This window comes from Neofelis nebulosa, chromosome 4 (assembly GCF_028018385.1).
Source record: "Neofelis nebulosa isolate mNeoNeb1 chromosome 4, mNeoNeb1.pri, whole genome shotgun sequence".
NCBI lineage: Eukaryota > Metazoa > Chordata > Mammalia > Carnivora > Felidae > Neofelis > Neofelis nebulosa.
Window position 1 is genome coordinate 157,208,043 of NC_080785.1, and position 19,370 is coordinate 157,227,412.

General features: G+C 61.7%; 2 protein-coding genes across 6 annotated transcripts; one reads left to right on the top strand and one right to left on the bottom strand.

Moving 5' to 3' along the window:
* Window positions 1–3,471: 3,471 nt before the first annotated feature.
* GTPBP3 (GTP binding protein 3, mitochondrial) lies at window positions 3,472–8,142 on the bottom strand. Its single transcript, XM_058727516.1, has 9 exons — window positions 6,929–8,142; window positions 6,254–6,507; window positions 6,060–6,146; window positions 5,765–5,962; window positions 5,519–5,596; window positions 5,288–5,431; window positions 4,928–5,093; window positions 4,416–4,694; window positions 3,472–4,213 (listed from the first exon to the last, which is right to left on the bottom strand). The coding sequence occupies exons 1-9, from the start codon at window positions 6,979–6,981 to the stop codon at window positions 3,988–3,990; spliced, it is 1,485 nt and encodes a 494-aa protein (XP_058583499.1). The 5' UTR covers window positions 6,982–8,142; the 3' UTR covers window positions 3,472–3,987.
* A 594-nt stretch (window positions 8,143–8,736) lies between these two features.
* ANO8 (anoctamin 8) lies at window positions 8,737–19,063 on the top strand. 5 transcript variants are annotated; one of them, XM_058727505.1, is made up of 19 exons: window positions 8,738–9,073; window positions 9,842–9,952; window positions 10,067–10,199; window positions 10,380–10,518; window positions 10,599–10,695; window positions 11,341–11,457; window positions 11,562–11,689; window positions 11,784–11,945; window positions 12,282–12,434; window positions 12,573–12,699; window positions 12,819–12,874; window positions 12,972–13,046; window positions 13,254–13,385; window positions 13,859–14,671; window positions 14,930–15,121; window positions 15,259–15,390; window positions 15,498–15,608; window positions 16,849–17,515; window positions 18,375–19,063. In XM_058727505.1, the coding sequence occupies exons 1-19, from the start codon at window positions 8,968–8,970 to the stop codon at window positions 18,758–18,760; spliced, it is 3,837 nt and encodes a 1,278-aa protein (XP_058583488.1). In that variant the 5' UTR covers window positions 8,738–8,967; the 3' UTR covers window positions 18,761–19,063. The 5 variants fall into 5 exon arrangements, 4 of the variants coding, with proteins under 4 accessions (XP_058583490.1, XP_058583488.1, XP_058583489.1 ...); XR_009261040.1 differs by having other exon boundaries at window positions 8,741–9,073; window positions 16,849–18,278; window positions 18,375–18,488; XM_058727507.1 differs by lacking the exon at window positions 11,784–11,945 and having other exon boundaries at window positions 8,737–9,073.
* Window positions 19,064–19,370: the final 307 nt, after the last annotated feature.

Here is a 19,370-nt window from a genome sequence, read left to right on the forward strand (position 1 = left end):
TCTGACTCCCCCGAGTTGGTGGCTCCCCCAGGGGCAGGACAGGGACTGAGTACCTATCAGGGAGCATTTGGCAGACGCCCTCCCTGACTCTGTGGCCCAGCCACCGGGAGAGGTTCTGACTCTTTAGGGATTTCCTGTGACCTCTATAAATAACCCCCATGGCTGCTTCCCACAAACCGCCTCACCCTTCTTGGAAAAAAAAGGACTGTAGCCAAGGACCTCAGTCCAGCTGTGTGCCAGGGCCCGGGGGAGGTGGGTGGGGCCCAGGCATCCTGCCCCAAGAGCGTCTCTCTCCCCACCCAGACCCCGCTCACGCCTCCTGGGAGCCCTCCAGCCCTCCCCATGTGGAGGACATCGGGACCCCCACCTCCACCAGACCTACGGTATTGCTTCTCGTCTCCGGGCATCAGTTCGTATTTCCGAAAAACAGGCATAATAGCGACATTCACGGACACCTAAACCTCACGGAGTGACCCTTTCCCTCCGGGAGCCTCCCACGCTGGGGCAGCCCCAGATGGCCAAACAAGCAAACAAATCAGTAGTGACATACTGCAGTGAAGTCCGTGAAGACACGGGGTCAGGGGGCCCCCGTCGGTTGGGTGGCGGGAGAATTCTCTTCATACCCTGTGTTGGCCCTGGATACCTCCCAGGCTCTGCTCACATGCCCCCTGAAACCTGAGAGCTTGTATCTTCAATCACTGGAGGCAGGACCCTTTCTCTGATTCTGGAAAAGATCCTGACCCTATTTAAGATTCAGTTTCTGCCAGTGGCAGGGGAAGTTAACCATTTACCTGCTGCCACAGGGGTGTGGAAGCCTGGATCCCAGAGTCCTTAGAGGGCAGGAGCTTTGATAGGAGTTGCCAGGACGGCCTTTTGTTGGAGCAAGGCGCCCCCTGCTGGTCCATCACCAACATATCAGGCCGCTGGGCATCTCCGAATCAAAGGCCTCAACGCCAATTCAAAGGGACACATGCGGGGCACCTGGGTGGCTAAGTCGGTTGAGCTTCCGACTTCCGCTCAGGTCAAGATCTCACGGTCTGTGAGTTCGAGCCCCGCGTCTGGCTCTGTGCTGACAGCCCAGAGCCTGGAGCCTGTGCAGATTCTGTGTCTCCCTCTCTCTCTGACCCTCCCCCACTCATGCTCTGTCTCTCTCTGTCTCAAAAATAAACAAACATTAAAAATAAATTAAAAACAACAACAACAACAACAAAGGGACACCTGCGCCCCTATGTTTATAGCAGCATTATCTACAGCAGCCAAATCATGGAAGCAGCCCAAGTGCCCATCCCACATCCCATCCGTAGATGAATGGATAAGGTATTTATACGTAGATGATGGAATATCATTCGGCCACAAAAAACATTTGTGACAACACGGGTGGAGTTAGAGATTACAATGCTAAGTGAAACAACTCAGCGGAAGACAAATACCACATGATCTCACTCGCGTGTGGAATCTAAGAAACAAAACAAACGAGCAGAGGAAAAACGAGAGACAGAGAGACAAAGTAAGAGACAGACTCTTAACTGGAGAGAACAAACTGATGGCTACCAGAGGGGAAGTGGGGGAGGGGAGGGGAGGGGAGGGGAGGGGAGGGGAGGGAAGGGGAGGGAAGGGGAGGGAAGGGGAGGGGTAAACGAGGGGATGAGGATTCAAGAGTACATTGACCATGGTGAGCACTGAGTGATGTATAGAATTGTCAGATCACTATGTTGCACACCTAATATATTATTATATATATAATATATATTATTATAACTAATATAATGCCGTGTGTTAACTGTACTGGAATTAAAATGAAAAAACTTGATTCAAGGGGCACGTGGGTGGCTCAGTTGGTTGAGCATCTGACTTCGGCTCAGGTCACGATCTCGTGGTTCGTGAGTTCGAGCCCCGCGTCAGGCTCGCTGCTGTCAGCCTGTCAGTGCAGAGTCTGCTTCGGATCCTCTGCTCCCCCCACCCCCCCACTTTCTGCCCCTCCTCTGCTTGCACTCTCCCAAAAATTAATAAATTAAAAAAAAAAAAAAAAAGACTCCAAGGCCTCATTATCAGTCAGATCCTCCCTCTCCTCCTCCGCCCATCTCCCTCCTCCTTCCCCTCACACACTGCTTCCGCCATACCGGCCACCTGACTGCGGCTTGAATGCACCATGGCGCTCCTACCTCAGGACCTTTGCACATGCTGTGCCCCCTTTCACCAATCTCCTCCATCTGGCTTCCGTCTCACCATTCAGCTGTCAGTACAAACGTCACCTCTGTACGGCGGCCTGCCTTCAAGTCCCTGACCTGGCAGGACTCGTGATCACAAGTTCACACAGCGGCCATCAGCCGTCACTGTTAAGGAACGATGGCTCTAACGAGGGCAGGGGCAACGCCTGCAACAATTGTTCCCCTCTGTGTTCCCAGCGTCCTGCACTCAGCCTGTTGCACAGAAGGCCCGCAGGGCACTCAGATCAGGAGTCCACCAGCTGGGTGCAAATCCCAAAGCTGGGGACCTCCAGCAACCAGCTAGTCTTCTCTGAGACTCAGTTTCCTCGTCCGTAAAACTATAACAAAACACTCATCGGCTTGTGCTGTTAGGAAAACCCAATGAAATGATGTGCACGATTCTAGCACATAGCAGGGGCTTCATAAGTCACTGAGGGAATGAAGCTTTTGGAAGGAACAGGGACCCGGGACCTTGCAAGTCTCTTAAAATGTAAGAGGCGGGGCACCCGGGTGGCTCAGTCTGTTAAGCATTGACTCTTGATTGTGGCTCAGCTCATGATCTCACGGTTGTGAGATTAAGCTCACATCAGGTTCTGCGCTGAGAGTGAAGCCTGCTTGGGATTCTTTTTCCCTCTCTCTCTGTGCCTCCTCCACTTGTACTCTCTCTCTCTCTCTAAACAAACAAAAATACATACATACATACATTTAAAACATAAGAGGCTAAGGGGCGCCTGGCTGGCTCGGTCGGTCGAGTGTCCGGCTCTTGGTTTTGGCTCAGGTCATGATCTCCTGGTTGGTTCCTAAGTTCAAGCCCTGTGTTGGGCTCTGCGCGGACAGTGTGGAGCCTGCTTGGGATTCTCTGTCTCCCTTTTTCTCTCTGCCCTTCCCCTGCTCATCCATGTGCACTCGCTCTCTCTCTCTCTCCAAAATATATATATTTTTTAAAGCGTCTTTTTTAATTATTTTTTTTTTTAACGTTTATTTATTTTTGAGACAGAGAGAGACAGAGCATGAACGGGGGAGGGTCAGAGAGAGAGGGAGACACAGAATCTGAAACAGGCTCCAGGCTCTGAGCAGTCAGCCCAGAGCCCGACACGGGGCTCGAACTCACGGACCGTGAGATCGTGACCTGAGCCGAAGTCGGACGCTTAACCGACTGAGCCACCCAGGCGCCCCTAAAGCGTCTTTAAAATATAAGAGTCTAAGCTTTAAGGTTAATACTAAATAAGGAAATGACAACTTCCAAAACAATAAACACATACTCTCTGTACAAAATACAAAACGTATATTTTATGGGTGTATCCACAAGTATGCAAAAGAGCAGAGAAATTTTGGGAGGACACAAGTTAAGCTGTGACCCCAAGGGATGTGGGAGGACGGAGTCTTCCGTGTTTAAGCATTTCTGGATCACCTGAATTTTTTATATTCCTTTGGTATTTGCAAAATAAATTAAAAACCACAAAGCAAAGAACTCTGAGGCCCTCCCACCTCCTTCCCAACCTTCCACCCCTGCTCCTCCAGCATCAGGCACCCAGAGCGGTTCCACTCCAGAGCGGCTTGAACCCCTGGCATGTCCCTGCAAGGGAATCTGGCTGGCCGTAGCTTGGTCACCGCCAGCCACAGCGAGCTCACCACCTCTGAAGGCAGCGGCTTTGCTTCATTGTTCTGGAGTCAGGTTCTTCCCCCAGGGATGGAGATTCTCACTTGGCCTAAGCTCTTCCCACATGCCTCAAGGCTTCTGGGCACCCACTCTGCCTGGCTGAGAGCTCCAGGGGTCCCCTCACTTGCCCACGCAGAAGTCCCGGAAGATGATATCCAGGATTTCCTCAGTGCCCCCTCCGCCGGTGATGCGGGCCAGGTGCCCCCGGGCGAGTCGCAGAGCCTCAGCAGCCAGGGCCAGGTCCTTAGTCTGCGTGTAGTGGCCAAGAGCGTCCAGGCAGCCCTGTAGGTGATGCTGGTGCCTTGCACGCGTCAGGAGCGGTGGGCCTGTGGACGGGTCCCCACACCTGGAGGGGACAAAGGATGTGATCTCTCAACTTTCACAACTACCATTGCCAGGGGGAGGATCGTTTGCATTTTGTAGATACAGAAAATGGGCCTGGGCGTGGCGGGGTGGGCGGGTACACACGTCCAAAGCCAGTGGCTCAGCCGCGACTTGAACTTGGGTTGAAGGAGGGTGTGGGAAAAGGGGAGGGCGTGGGCGCTCACACTTCGGCCAGCTCCTTCCTCAGCGCCTCCAGGAGGCCATCCAGCCCCTCTCCGGTCAAGCAGGACAGCAGCAGGTGCGGGCGCAGGTTGGGACTGGGGTCGGGGCCGCCTGGAGGCAGTAAGTCCGATTTGTTCAGCACCAGCAGGAGGCGCTGGCTGTTCCCATTGGGGCTCCCAGCTCCGGCGGGGGCGACAACGGTGTCCAGGAAGCTGCGGCTGGACGGAGAGGCCAGGTCAGAAGCATCCAGCACGGCCAGAATGAGGTCAGCCTGCTCAAGCCTGGGGGAACAGCGAGAACCAACTGAGCAGTGACCCCAGAGTTGAGTAATTAAGGGCACGGGGGGAGGGTGGGGCACGGGCAGAGGCTGAATTTAAATCGCTGTCCTCCCCACGTCGGAGTCCCCACTGAGCTGAGCAGCCTTTCCGGATTCGGGAGGGATATAAAATAAAGGCAGCCAGGAGAATCGGGAGTGCCTGCTTCCCCATCCCATCCCACCACCCTACCCGCCTACCTCTCCCGGGCGCGCCGCACGCCCTCCTGCTCCACGGGCCCAGCGCCCTCCCGCAACCCCGCCGTGTCGCTCAGCAGCGCCGGGAACCCGGCCAGGTCCACGGGGGTCTCCAGCACGTCGCGGGTGGTCCCCGGTTCCGGAGACACTATGGACACAGGCTTCCGGCCTGGGACGGCGTGGAGAGCAGGGGTAATCACCAAGGAGGCGGGACGGAGGCGATGGAGCCCCTCCCTCGGGCTCCACCTCCTGGCGAGGCGGACTTTTCCTCCTCCCGGCTCCTCCCCCAACACCTGAACAGCTCAGTTCCCCAGCTCCCGGCCCCGCCCCCAACACTAGGCCCCGCCCCCGCCCGCCACGCACTGAGTAGGTTCACCAGGCTGCTCTTGCCAGCGTTGGGGGGTCCTGCGACCACTACGTGCGCCCCTGAGCGAAGCCTCTGCCCGCGCCTGGCATCTCGAAGATGTGCGCCCAGTGCCAGCTGCAGCTCCCGCACTTCGCCGTTAGCTGTGGATGGAAGAGAGCAGAGGGGAGGGAGTGAGGGGGCCTCCGGGGGCTGAGATACCAGATGTCCCCATCCCTTGGAGGACCCACCTTGCTCCAGGACGCCCTCCTCCAGGTTGTCATCCTCACCAAAGTCGATATAGGCCTCCACATGAGCCAGAGCCTGGGGTGGGGGGAGAGGGGGCAGTGGTGTGGCCACCCAGGAACCCACCCTCCAGTGTGCCCAGGTCCAGCCTGACCTAAGGGACCGGATCGGAGACTCCTGCAAGGAGGAAGCTCTCACGCACAGGTTGGGCAGGTCGGGCCGGAAATGGACGAATAGGGGGCTTGCCTTAGTGAGGGTCCTGGCCCAGCCGTGGCAGAGGTGGCCCAGTTCTCCGTCCAGCTGTCTCAGCGCCTGCCGCCGCTGCGCCTCGGTTTCCGCATGAATTAGATCCGCCAGCCCCTCCACCTCGGTCAGGCTCAGCTTCCCGTGGGCGAATGCCCGTCTGGTGAACTCACCGGCCTCCGCTGGCCGCAGCCCTGGCACGCTACCTGCGGGAAGGTCCTGGGTCCTGAGCTTCCGGCCCCCACCCTGGGTCCTGAGCTTCGCTGGCAGAGCCGGACCTCGAACCCAAGGCTGCAAACTCACCCAGGGCCTGCAGGACGCCACTCACCACCGCCGGGCCTCCGTGCACGTGGAACTCGGCGCAGTCCTCACCCGTGAAACTTTGGGGACCTAGTGCGGCGAGATGGGAGTCGAGGAGAGTACGGCTAGGCAAACGCCTGGAGGGGGGAAACTGGGTCACGAGAGCTACAGCAGGTTCGGGATCTGGAGCCCCTCACCTGGGAACCAGAGCACCAGCGCGCGATCCAACGGCTCCCCGGAACGGGGGTGGCTGAGCAGGCGCAGGCAGGCGCTGCGAGCCGGGGGCAAGTCCCGGGGCGCCGTGAGGCTCCGGAGGGCGTGGCCGCTGGCGGGGCCGCTGGTTCGGATCACCGCGATGCCGCAGCGGCCGTGGCCGGAACTCAGCGCGAAGATAGTGGCCCCGGAACCGGGGACCGGGACGCCGCTGCCCTGGCGCGTGCACGGTCTGGGACTGGAGAGGAGGAGAATCAGTGCATCTGGGAGGCTCTTGTGGCAGACTGGCAGGTGGATAGAGGGCTCGACGGTCGGGAGATGCCCCAGGTGGAGGCTCTGCGGCTGGAGGATGGGCAGATTGGAGCGTCTGAGGCCAGACCCGATTGAGGTCTCTGAGAGCAATAATTGACTCAGATGTGGGCTCTGCGGCAGGGGGATGGATATATATTGTGAAGCTGAGGGGGCTGATATCAAAATGTGACTCTGAGGGCAATGCGCGACCCAGATGTGGGCTCTGCGGCAGGGGGACGAACGGATTGGAGCTTGGAAAAATGCGAAAGGTGGTTCGCCGCAGGGAACTGGGCCCTCAGATCCCAGGGAGAGGGTTTGAGCCCAAGCAGCACCCCACGCTGTCACACCCCTTTCCCTTATCGCCCCACCTGCGAGGCCCACGTGCGGCCCGGGCTACCAGGGTCCACAACCCCCGCCACATGGATTCACAACCGGCGATCCGCCTACCCTCTCAGCCTGGGTGACTTCTAGTCCTGACAGGAGGCCCCGCCTACTCCGCGGCGTGACTGGTAAAATGTTCAACGATTCCCGATCATCATTGGGCCCCTTAGAAGACGTACTGCCCACTCACTGAAAATCTTCGTTTCTATTGGCTGGTGACAGGGCAAGAGGCGGGGAGGGGCTGCACGCGGGGGTGCCGCGAAATGGCGTTCCCCCGGCAACCTCCGACCGAATTTTTAGGATCCTAGAACAGTGAGAATCCGAGACACCGGAAATGAAGGGTGGGAGGAAGAACCACGCATGGCCCAGGGCCGTGGGAATTACACCGAGACGAGGGTTCGAGTCCCGTATTTTCCATCGGGCCACTCCAAAACTTTAGGCGACGCAAGAGATCTCAGGGGCGCAGAGGGATGGGTTCCGGGGAACTCACGCCCTGGCCCTGGTAAAGTCTAGTCCAAATCTCTGGGAAGATTCCTACATGTGTTCTCAGAACTCTCCAAGTTTCTCGCCCCTCCCCCAGCTTTCGCTCCCGCCGTTCCCTCCTCCTCGGATACCCTTCTTCATTTGACAAACTCCTCCTCAGACCCTAGCTCCGAGGTCCCCTCCGACCGGACGCCTTTCTGGAATCCCCAGCACAGCTCCCTCTGCCCTCTGGGCTTTTCCGGCCCAGGCCTGCTCCAGCAGAGCTGAGAATCCGGTCTCCGGTGCGTCCCTGGCTCCCCGAAAGCCAGAAAGGGGAATCTCAGGGATTACTTTCAGGTTAACCCAGGACAGCGCAGGACCGCGGAATAAAGCGCTGATGGAGGAATTCCAGACACTGGCTGGGCGGGGTCTCCGCGGGCGCTTTCGCACGGTCAATTCTCTGGTTCTTGGACGGAGCGGGCGGGCGGCGCTCTCACAATTTTGGGAAGAAACTGTCGGACCGGCTAAACCCTGCCTCGACCCGCTCAACTTTTTCATTTGTAAAAGAGGCACGAATGCGGACACTCGCCGTCTCCGCGTTGTTCCATCTGTCACAAGTATACATCAAGCGCCACCTGTGCGCCAAGAACCAGAAAGAGTCCCTGCCCTCCCTGGGCTCTCCGTCTAACAGAAGAGGCTACACAGAATGGTCAGCGGTCCGGATGCCAGACAAAATACAGGACGCCCAGTTAAATGTAAATTTTAGATAAACAACCAATAAAATTTTGGGGTAACTATGGCCCATGTAATATTTGGGACATACTAAAAATGTATTTATTCGTTTGTCAGAAGTTCATTCACCTTTAACTGGAAAGACTGTACTTTTGTTTGCTAACCTTGGCAACCCTATCGGGTCCTCTCTGAGGAGGTGACGTCCTCGGGGGTCCAGGGGTTAACTGGACGGAGAGGGCGCGACGAGTGCCCCATGTAGGTGAACGGCTCAAGCTGAGACTCAGAGGCAGAACCTGCTGTAACTACGTACTCGTCTTCTGTGGCGAAGTTATTGCTACCTGGAATCTCCCCCGACCTGGCCCGCCCCCTCCCACGTCCAGCCGTAGTCAAATCACGCCCAACTCAGATTCCAAACCCCGCACTTGCAGATGGGGAAACTAAGGCTCGGAGGCGGAGAATCCAGGCCCGGGGCGGGCGGGGACGAGACCCAGAATATGACGCGGACAGGGACAAGGAAGAGAATGCACCTTTGGTGCGGGCGGAGACGAGCACCAGAGAGCGAAGTGGGCGGGCGAGAACAAAAAATCCAGAAAACAACACGGGCGGAGTCGAGAACCCAAGAGCGACGTGCGCGGGGACGAGAAGGAGAATCGAGGTTCCGCGCGGGCGGAGACGAGAAGCAGCGCTCGGGCACGCGGGGACGGCGGCCGGCGCGGGCGGGCGCGGCCTTTGTCTCCACCTCCAGCGCGCTCCGCGGCTGCACCGGCCCGATGAGCCCGCGGCCCCCCGGCGCTCGGGCCGCCCGCAGCCCCTGACCTGACCTGCCCTCGCCATGGCCGAAGCCACCTCCAACGCCGGGGGCACGTCCCTGGAGGGCGAGCGGGGCAAGAGGCCCCCGCCTGAGGGCGAGCCTGCAGCCCCGGCGTCCGGAGTTCTGGGTATGTGTGCGGCGGCTGGATCTGACAGGGTTGCAGGTGCCTGGGGTGCGCACGGCGGTTGGACCGGGAGGGGATTGGGGTCAGCTGTCCCAGGCCTGGAGTCCAGTCGAGGGGCCGGTTCTCCGGGCACTGCGGCTGCGGCGGGGCTAGAGCGGCTGGGAAGATGCAGGGGGCGGGGGTCCCAGAGCAGAGACGCGGACACACCCCTCTGAGAGCCCGGGCCTGGGGCCGAGCCCAGTCACCCCTTGAGCTACCGGATCGCAGCCCGGCAGGGGTGCGCTCGAAAGAGCCACTCCGCAGAGGATACAAAATCATACGGTCCTGGGTTCGAATCCCAGCTCGCCTTTGTGACCTTGGGTGCGTGACTTAAACGCCCCGGTCCTCAGTTTCCTCACCTGTGAAATGGGGATAAGAACCGCGCCCAGCTCTGAGGACGCGCTGACATGATGTGGTGTAGCGCTCAGGGCTGCTAGTGAGCGCCCTATCGATCGTGGTTTTGGAGGCGGAGCTGGGCCTCAAGAATGAGTAAGATTTGTAAGGGAGGACCTGGGGGAAGGGCATTTCTGGAGGAGGGCCTGGCTGGTGCCAGGACACGGAGGGAAGGAAATAAGCCGAGGCCAGAGCTTGCAGGCCACTGAATGCCAGGCTGAGTGCTGAGGAGCCCTGGAGAGTGTATGAGCAAGGGCCAGGGCTGGAGGGACTGAACCAGAGGCTGGGGTCCTGGTCTGGGAGTGGCCTGACCTGGGCCCTGCCCTACCTGCCCCCTAGACAAGCTTTTTGGGAAGCGGCTCCTGCAGGCTGGTCGCTACCTGGTGTCCCACAAGGCGTGGATGAAGACGGTGCCCACGGAGAACTGCGATGTGCTGATGACCTTTCCAGGTACTTGTGCCCACTGCCCTGGGCTCCCCTGAGCCGGGCCACCCTGAGTAGGAGTGTGTAAGAAGCCTCAGACCCCTTGTGACAAGAGCCATCAGTCCCTGTGCCCCTTGGCAGACACGACTGATGACCACACGCTGCTATGGCTGCTGAACCACATCCGCGTGGGCATCCCCGAGCTCATCGTACAAGTCCGCCACCACCGCCACACGCGTGCCTATGCCTTCTTCGTCACCGCCACGTATGAGAGGCGAGTCTCTGTCCCTAGCCTCTCGCTGACCCGGCTCCCCAGCTCCCCACCCTTCCAAGCGCTAACTGTGAGGTCTAGCGCCCTGCATTTGTCCCAGGTGGCTGCCAGGTATACCAACCCTAGCTCCGGGAAGGTGAGCCAGGGCCTCTCCATGATGCCACCTCCCTGTCTCCCTGGCAGCCTGCTTCGAGGAGCCGACGAGCTGGGTCTGCGCAAAGCAGTGAAGGCCGAGTTTGGCGGGGGCACCCGCGGCTTCTCCTGCGAGGAGGACTTCATCTACGAGAATGTGGAGAGTGAGCTGCGCTTCTTCACCTCCCAGGTGCGGCCAGCTCTGGCTCCCAGTGTGCACCCCTAGCCCTTGGGCTGCTGCTCCCTGTGCTCAAACCCTGTCCCCTGCAGGAACGCCAGAGCATCATCCGCTTCTGGCTGCAGAACCTGCGAGCCAAGCAGGGCGAGGCACTACACAACGTGCGCTTCCTGGAGGACCAGCCAATCAGTGAGTGGGCGGGACCAACCTCCAATCACACGTGGGGAGTTGGGTGGGGCTGTTAGAGGACAGCCTATCAACGTAAGAGGGCGGGGCCTAGAGCCAACTGATCAAAGGCTAGTGAAGAGTTGGGTGGGGCCTGGAGGCATCAATCAATGAGATGAAGGGGTGTGGCCTTAACTAAGAGGTGGGGCTTACTCCCTGGGAGGTTGATGCCTGAGAAACCTTTTTCTGGGTCTAGCATAAGGTAGGGGCAGGACCATGGACAGCACTCCATGCACTTGGGTGGTGCGGCCCTGGGCCTCGGTTTCCTCTCCAAGAGACCAGCTACCCCAAGTTCACCTCCTGACGCCAATTTTGCACCGATCCTCAGACGTTCGGAGCAGTGAGCTGAGGCCAAATGGCTTTATTTAAAAACAGGGTTCTACACTGGCCCCATCCTACCAGGTTTCCTGCATCCTCTCCTGCCTGCCTCTGCACCTCCAAATTCTGAAGGAGAACTAGATAATCTGTCTACTCAGGACTTCTCTCCTGGGAAGGGCCCCTGCAGATTTAAAAGCAGGGAAAAGCTGTAACATGGGTTTTGGCCAAGGGCGCTGGCCAGGTCAGGCAGAGGCAGAAGGGCGGGGCTCACGCATTCTTGTCCCCCAACAGTCCCTGAGCTGGCAGCCCGCGGGATCATCCAGCAGGTGTTCCCGGTCCATGAGCAGCGCATCCTGAACCGCCTCATGAAGTCGTGGGTGCAAGCTGTGTGTGAAAACCAGCCTCTAGGTGTGGCCCCAGGCTGGGGGGGTGTGTGTGTGCGGGAGTCTCCGGAGCAGGCAGGGCTGACCAGAACACCCCCCCACCCCACCCCCGCTGTGTGCCCCTGGCAGATGACATCTGTGACTACTTCGGAGTAAAGATTGCCATGTACTTTGCCTGGCTGGGTTTCTACACATCAGCGATGGTATACCCAGCCGTCTTTGGCTCTGTCCTGTACACTTTTACGGAGGCTGATCAGGTGCTGGGAGTGGGCTGGGCAGGGGCTGGGGTACCTGAGACACCCTCCTTCCTGGGCCAACCTGGCCAACAGCTCGGCCCTCCGCCATCCCCAGACAAGCCGGGATGTATCGTGTGTGGTTTTTGCCCTCTTCAACGTGGTCTGGTCAACGCTGTTCTTGGAGGAGTGGAAACGGAGGGGGGCGGAGCTGGCCTACAAATGGGGGACGCTGGACTCACCTGGGGAAGCAGTGGAGGAGCCACGGCCCCAGTTCAGGGTCAGTCGTGGGTGTCTGGGTCCAAGGACTCCCAAGAATGAGAGGTGGAGGTGGGGGGCCACTGCAGGGACAAAGACAAGATGTGAAATGGGGCTACGGCATCAGAAAGGGTGTGCCAAGTCGGGGGATCTGCATGCTCGGAAGGGGAGGGGTGGGAAAATGCATTTAAGGGCCTGGGAAAGGTGTTCTGGGTCTGGGAGCGGGGGCGGGGGGGGGAGCGTCACCACAGAGGTCAAGGCATGGTGGATGGAAATGGAGTTCAGAGCACTGGGAAGGGTGTGTGGGGCAGGGTGCACCTCTGGCCTCACGCTGAGCCCCACCCCCACCCTCTGCCAGGGTATCCGGCGCATCAGCCCTGTGACGCGGGCTGAGGAGTTCTACTACCCACCCTGGAAGCGGCTGCTTTTCCAGCTGCTCGTGAGTCTCCCCTTGTGCCTCACCTGCCTGGCCTGTGTGTTCCTGCTCATGCTCGGCTGCTTCCAGCTGCAGGTGACCTCTGGCCTCCCCCCCCCCCCCCCACCCACCCCAGCCCCGGCCTTGGCCCTGACCAGACAGCCACCTGCCCGGGTCCACCCCCCAAGCCGAGCCCAGACGCTGGGGTGACCTGTAAAACCTCCGCCCCTGCAGGAGCTGGTGCTGAGTGTGAAAGGGCTGCCTCGTCTTGCCCGCTTCCTGCCCAAGGTCGTGCTGGCCCTGCTGGTCAGCGTGAGCGCAGAGGGCTACAAGAAGCTCGCCATCTGGCTCAACGACATGGGTACGCCCTGCAAGGGGAGGTCCCGCTGCCCTGGGGAGGAAGGTCCTCACTGGCCTTCAGGCTCCCCGCTGCTCCCAGGGGGCCTGGGCCACCTCCTCACTCACCCCCTCGGCCCCCAGAGAATTACCGGCTGGAGAGCGCCTATGAGAAGCACCTCATCATCAAAGTCGTCCTGGTGAGTGGCGGCCAGCAGGCGGGCAGTGGGGGTGGCCTACATGGGGCACGGGGGGGGCTCCTGGGGTCAAATTTGCTTACCTGTCTGCTTCCCACAGTTCCAGTTTGTCAACTCATACCTGAGCCTCTTCTACATTGGCTTCTACCTCAAGGACATGGAGCGCTTGAAAGAGGTGAGACCCCAGCCCACGGCAGTGCCCCCCACAATGGCGGCCAGTGGGGGGCCGGACTTGGCCAAGGGGTCCACGGGCTTTCCAGCCCCTCCCCCCCCTCCTCCATCCTTCTCTCTCTGTCCGTCTGTCCGTCCGTCTGTGTGTCCTCTCTCTGCCTGTCACCCACCCCCCATCTGTCCGTCCACCTGTCCGTCGGTCCCTCCACAGCTCCTGCTCGTCCTGTCCCTGTCCCAGAGCCTCGAGCGGCAGCTTCGGGCGGTGCTGGTCCCGCTCGCGGCCCTGCGGTTCCGCCTGCTCCTCCTCTCCCTCCGGGGCCTCCTGCTCGTGGCCCGGGCCAAAGTATGGGCAGGTGGCGAGCCCACAGGGTCTCGCCGGGGTGGGCAGTGTGGCTATGCTTGGGGCCTCACGCTGAGCCAAGGGTGCATGTTCCAAGGGGCTGGGGCTCTGCTGATGGGGTACAGATGGCAGGGGCCTCTTGAGGCCCTGGGCACCAGCTGAGCTCCTGGGCAGTGCTGCAAGCAGGGGACCTTGAGCCACGGCAGGATGAGACATGCATTACAACCCCAGGAGGTTGGCTAGGAGCACTGGCCCGCCAGGCTATGGTCTGTGGCAGATGAGTGGTGGTAGAGGCTGAGTGCTGGGGTCTCCATGTCCCGGGACATCCAGAGGGGTGGCTTTAGCAACTGGGTTCAGGGCATGTGTCTGGAAGCTTGCTCCTAGAAGGCGGGTGCCCAGTCCCAGCAGCCTGTCCCGGTGCCCGGGGCCTCGCCCGCCCCCCACGTGGCCTCTCTCCACCCCCTTCCTGCCCCCAGATGCTGGCCACTCTGCTGATCACCCGCCAGTTCCTCCAGAACGTGCGTGAGGTCCTGCAGCCGCACCTGTACCGGCGGCTGGGCCGTGGCGAGCTTGGCCTGCAGGCTGCCTGGGAGCTGGCCCGTGCCCTGCTTGGCCTGCTGAGCCTCCAGCGCCCTGCACCCCGCCGCCTTGAACCCCAGGCCGAAGAGGGTGGCGGAGGCGGCAGCGGGGGCCGCAGGTGTCTCGGTGGGGGCTGTGGGGCACCTGAGGAGGAGGAGGAGGCTACCGTGGAGCGGCGGCCCGCAGGGGAAGGTGGGGAGATGGGGGATGGGCCCCGGGGAGGCAAGGAGGAAGAAGAGGAGGAGGAGGAGGAGGAGGAGGAGGAGGAGGAGGAGGAGGAAGATGAGGAGGAGGAGGGTGAGGAGAGCGGCCTCCTGGACTGTGGGCTCCGGCTGAAGAAGGTCAGCTTTGCTGAACGAGGGGCTGGGCGGCGGCGACCTGGCCCAGAGGCCCTCCTGGAGGAGGGGAGCCCCACTATGGTGGAGAAGGGGCTGGAGCCGGGAGTATTCACACTGGCTGAAGAATACGATGAGGCCGAAGGTGCTCCCGGCAGTCCCGAGCGGGAGCCTCCGGCCGTGCTGCTCCGCCGGGCTGGGGGCGAGGGCCGTGACCAGGGGCCAGACGGGGGCCCAGACCCGGAGCCAGGTTCGGGCGACTCAGCCCGGAGGCAGCGGCGACAGAATCGGTCATCCTGGATGGACCCACCCAAGGAGGAGCACTCACCCCAGCTTACCCAGGCCGAGCTTGAGAGCTGTATGAAGAAGTACGAGGTGAGGAGAGCGTCTGAGGGCCCAGGCGAGGCCCTCCGAGGGGCAGGGCCTGCGGTCTGAGGGGGGGAGGTGGGAGGGGTGCAATAAAATGGGGCCCTGGATGTGGTCAGGAACTTCCTGGAAGGGGAGCTCTGGGGCCATTCAGGATCATGGGAGGAAGGCAAGGCTTGAGAGAGAGGAAGGTAGTCTAAGGGAGGAGGCATTCTGGTCTGAGGGAGGGCGGAAGGCCACACCCAGGCACCGCCCCGCCCCCTGCAGGACACGTTCCAGGACTACCAGGAGATGTTCGTGCAGTTCGGCTATGTGGTACTCTTCTCGTCTGCCTTCCCCCTGGCCGCTCTGTGCGCCCTGGTCAACAACCTCATCGAGATCCGAAGCGACGCCCTCAAGCTGTGTACGGGGCTGCAGCGGCCCTTCGGGCAACGGGTTGAGAGCATCGGCCAGTGGCAGGTGTGGGGGCGGCCAAGGACTCGGAGCCGAGGCCCCGAGGGAGTCCGGGTGCGCTGGGGAGGGGCAGGAGGCCCCGGGAAAGGGCGGCTGGACCCCACCGGAGCCCCCCCACCCCCACCCCGCGTGTTCCCCTGCAGAAGGTGATGGAGGCCATGGGTGTCCTGGCGATCGTGGTCAACTGCTACCTGATCGGCCAGTGCGGGCAGCTGCAGCGCCTCTTCCCCTGGCTCAGCCCGGAAGCCGCCATCGTGTCTGTGGTGGTGCTCGAGGTGGGGCTGGTGGCCGGGGAGGGGGGCGGGGCGGGGGGGAGGAGCTGGGGGGGCCCGCAGGGCAGGGCGTCCGGAGCCTGCAGCCTCGTGCTCCTCTGTTGTCTCAGCACTTCGCTCTGCTCCTCAAGTACCTCATCCACGTGGCCATCCCCGACATCCCAGGCTGGGTGGCCGAGGAGATGGCCAAGCTTGAGTACCAGCGCCGGGAGGCCTTCAAGGTACACTTTGGGGGGGGGGGGGGGGGCGGGGAACGTTGGTGCGGCGCTGGGCTTGGTCTACTCCTTCACTCGGTGGGGCTTCTCCACGTCGGCCGGCTGGCTGGCGGCCGGGTTCTTAGCAGGAGGGAAGATGTGCGGAGCCCAGTGTAATAATTAGCGCTCCGCACCGGCCGGTCCCCTCCCGGAATCCCGGTGGCGTCCAGCACCAGGCTGGCACTTGTGAACATTTAGTCATCGGCCAGCTCACCGGCGGTGTCCCGTTTGGGGCCAGGGACACAGCTGATGCTTCCTAGAAGCCCGGCTTCTGCCACATTCCTCAGAAAGCTGCCGAGTGGGCCAAGGAGCTCAGCAGCGCCGGGCGGCGCTCTCCGCAATGACCGAGATGGCCTCTGTCTGCGCTGCCTGGGTGGCCCCTGGCTCCGGGCGGCTGACGAGTACTTGAAATGGGGCCGGTACAGCTGAGAGGCGGAATTCGCATCGCACCTTATTTTGTTTTGCCATTTTATTCGAATTATTGAAACCGACGTTGACAAAGACACGTGGGGCTACAGGCTCCTGGACTGGCCAGCGTGGAGTCTGGCCTGTGCCACTCATGGCTCTATCGCTGGTTCTCCAGAAGGCAGGGGACAGTCAAGAACCAATATGTGGTTACCCCCTTTCTCAATTCTTTTTTTTTTTTTTTTAATGTTTGTTTCTTTATTTCGAGACAGAGAGAGAGAGAAGAGGATAGAGAGCAAGTGGGGGAGGGGCAACGAGAGGGAGACAGGGAATCCCAAACAGGCTCCATGCTGTCAGTGCGCCCGATGCGGGGCTCAGACCCACGAACCGCGAGGTCATGACTGGAGCCGAAACCAAGAGTTGGATGCTTGACCGACTGAGCCCACCCCCCCCTAGTCAGTTCTCTTGTCGATTCTCAGAAATTCTCTTCTCGATTCTCAGAAAGCACTGGCATGAATCCGGGAATGCAGTTGGTGCCTAATAAGGGGTTAGATCTCTCCCTACTACCTCAGAGAGCCACTGGGTGGGCTCGGGGATGCAAATAGTACCCAAAAAGTGTTTAGATCTCTCCCCACTTCCACAGAAAGCCCCAGTGTGGGTCCAGGCAGGCAGCTGGTGCCCAGTAAGTGTTTGGATCTCTCTCCGCTTCTGCAGGGTGCACCAGCATGGGCCTGGGGGGGGGGGGGGGGGGCTCACACACCTTTTCTGCCCAGTCCCTTTAATGGCTCTGTTCTGCCCACAGAGACACGAACGCCAGGCCCAGCACCGCTATCAGCAGCAGCAGCGGCGGCGGCGGGAGGAGGAGGAGCGCCAGCGCCACGCGGAGCACCATGCCCGGCGAGAGCGCGACGCCAGCGGCCGGGAGGAGGCTCGGGCCGAAGGCTCAGGGCTGGACCCTGCTGCCCCTGAGAAGGCCTCTGCCAAGGCCAAGGGCAGTGGGGCAGGCGGCCACGGGCAAGAGCGGCCCAAGCGCCCGGGGTCCTTGCTGGCACCCAACAACGTCATGAAGCTGAAACAGATCATCCCGCTGCAGGGCAAGTTCCTGTCGTCTGGGGCCACATCCTCACTGGCCAGCGCGGGGGCTGGCCCTGCCGCCCGGCCACCCCCTGCCCAGTCACCCACGGGTAGCGACACCCGCCTGCCAGCCTTCCTCAGCTTCAAGTTCCTCAAGTCGCCTGAGACACGGCGGGACCCAGAGCGTAGCCACTCACCGCCCAAGGCCTTCCACGCTGGCAAGCTCTTTCCTTTCGGTGGGGCCCGGGCTGACGCCGGGTCCAACGGGGCAGGTGGGCAGGCCCGGCTGGATGGGACCCCCAGCGGCGGAGGAGGCCGAGCCCAGCGGAGTGGGCCAGTGGACGAGGCTGCGGCTGAGGAGCCGGACGCCCCCCGGCCTGAAGAGGAAGGCTCAGGTCACAAGCTTTAACTCGGGGGTGGGGACTCTGGGCTGGGCTTTGCGGGAAGGGGTGGGGTGGCCAGGCCTGGGGAGAGGGGCTGAAGGGGACAGAGGAGGCCCGGTCTCTGTACCGGTTGGGAACCTGGGTACGCGGTACGTGGAGCCTCTCAGTCAAAGCCTGCTCAGTATCTCCGGGACCCTTGACAGCCAAAGCCCCCTGTCCCGGCGGCCCTCCCAGGGCACCCTGCCCTCCATGCTCTGGTGCCAGGAGAGATGCAGGAGGCTTCTTCCCCACCTGGCCCAGCCTCTCCTGCCCCTATGAGACCCCACACCCAGCTCATCCTGGGGGGACTGGACCCCCCCCAGGCCTCTATGCAAGTCCCTAACCTGCAGCCCTGCTGTTCAGGGAGGCCTTCCTTGGAGGTGGGGGCCAGGGCTGCCTACCCAGGGAGCTCGGCGGGCTCAGCCACAGGCTGCACCCGGATTCGCGCTGAGCAGAGGTGCAAGCCTCGTGCCCACCCGCCCCGCCGCCCCCCCCACCGCCCACCTTGCTAGCCCCAACCCCAGCCCAACCCAGCTCCAGGCTCCAGCAGCTCATCCCCCAGGGAGCCCAAGAGGTGGCAGCTGCAACACCAGGGACGCAGGTCAGAAATCAGAGGGACTTCCTCAGACTGTCCCCTCCCCCCCGTGACGGGGAGGGGCCCAGTGCCCAGAGGCAGGGGGATGCACCGGAAGACGCCCACCCCTTGTCACTGATCAGAAGCAATAAGGCCCTCGAGGTGCCTGGAAGCCCGGGAGGGAGCGCGGGCAGGGTCCGAGCGGGGTCCGGCGGCGGGGGCGGCACCCCCCCGGAACGGCCCCTCTCGCCTCCGCAGGGACAGCGCTGGCCCCCGTGGGCGCCCCTGCCCTCCGCACCCGCCGCAGCCGGAGCCCCGCGCCGCCGCCGCCGCCGCCAACGCCGCTGCCCCGGCCCCCGACACCGCCCGCAGGCTGCTGGCAGTGGGACGGGCCGTGGGGCTGCGGGGGCGAGGGCGCCGCCCCCCGCCAGGCCCCCGCCCCCGCCGCCGCCGAGTGCCCGCCCTGCGCCCTCGCCGGGCCCCCGCCCGCCCCGCAGCCCCTGCCGGGGGACGCCAGCTTCTACAGCCTCCCGCCCCCGCCGCTGCCGCCCACCTCCGAGCCCCCGGAGCCCCCGGCGCCCTCGCCCAGCCCCAGCCCCAGCCCCAGCCCCCAGGCCGTGTGCTGGCCCAGCGGCTGGCATTAGCTCCGCCCGCCCTGCCTTCCTGTTCTCATATGCAATATCAGTCGTGGACCGGGGCGGCGGCCGCCACCCAGAAAACGCGCTTCGGCTCGACGGCCCCCAGTATTGGCTGCCCCATCCTGGGGCAGGGCCGGGGGCCGCCCCCCCCCCATCTGCCGTTTTCCTTTCGACCGGGATGGGGGAAAGGAAACCCCCCAAAACCAACAGAAAACACACAGAATAGGCGATTATTTATTTGTTTTTAATTTATTTTGTCATATTTTTGTAAAACGGCAGAAATGCAATAAAAAGTATATTTCAACAGTGCCCGAGGACAGAGCAGTGGAAGGGAGGGGGTCAGGGGGCCCAGTGACTTGTAGTTGGCGCCGGCTTTTTGGGGACCTAGCAGGCCTAGGGTGGGTGCCCCTCCCATCCTGTGACCCTTGGGGGCCTCCTCCTAAGAACTGGGTCTTGAGGCCACAGATGGAAAACTCCAGACTGCGCCAACTCTGAGACGGCCCAGATTTGGGGGCCGAGTCCAGGCCTGGGGCCCCTGGGAGGAGCTGCAAAGCCTGAGGCCCTGGCTTCAGCTTCCTAGACAAAGGAAGACATCTCGAAGTGTCGAAAGGACTCA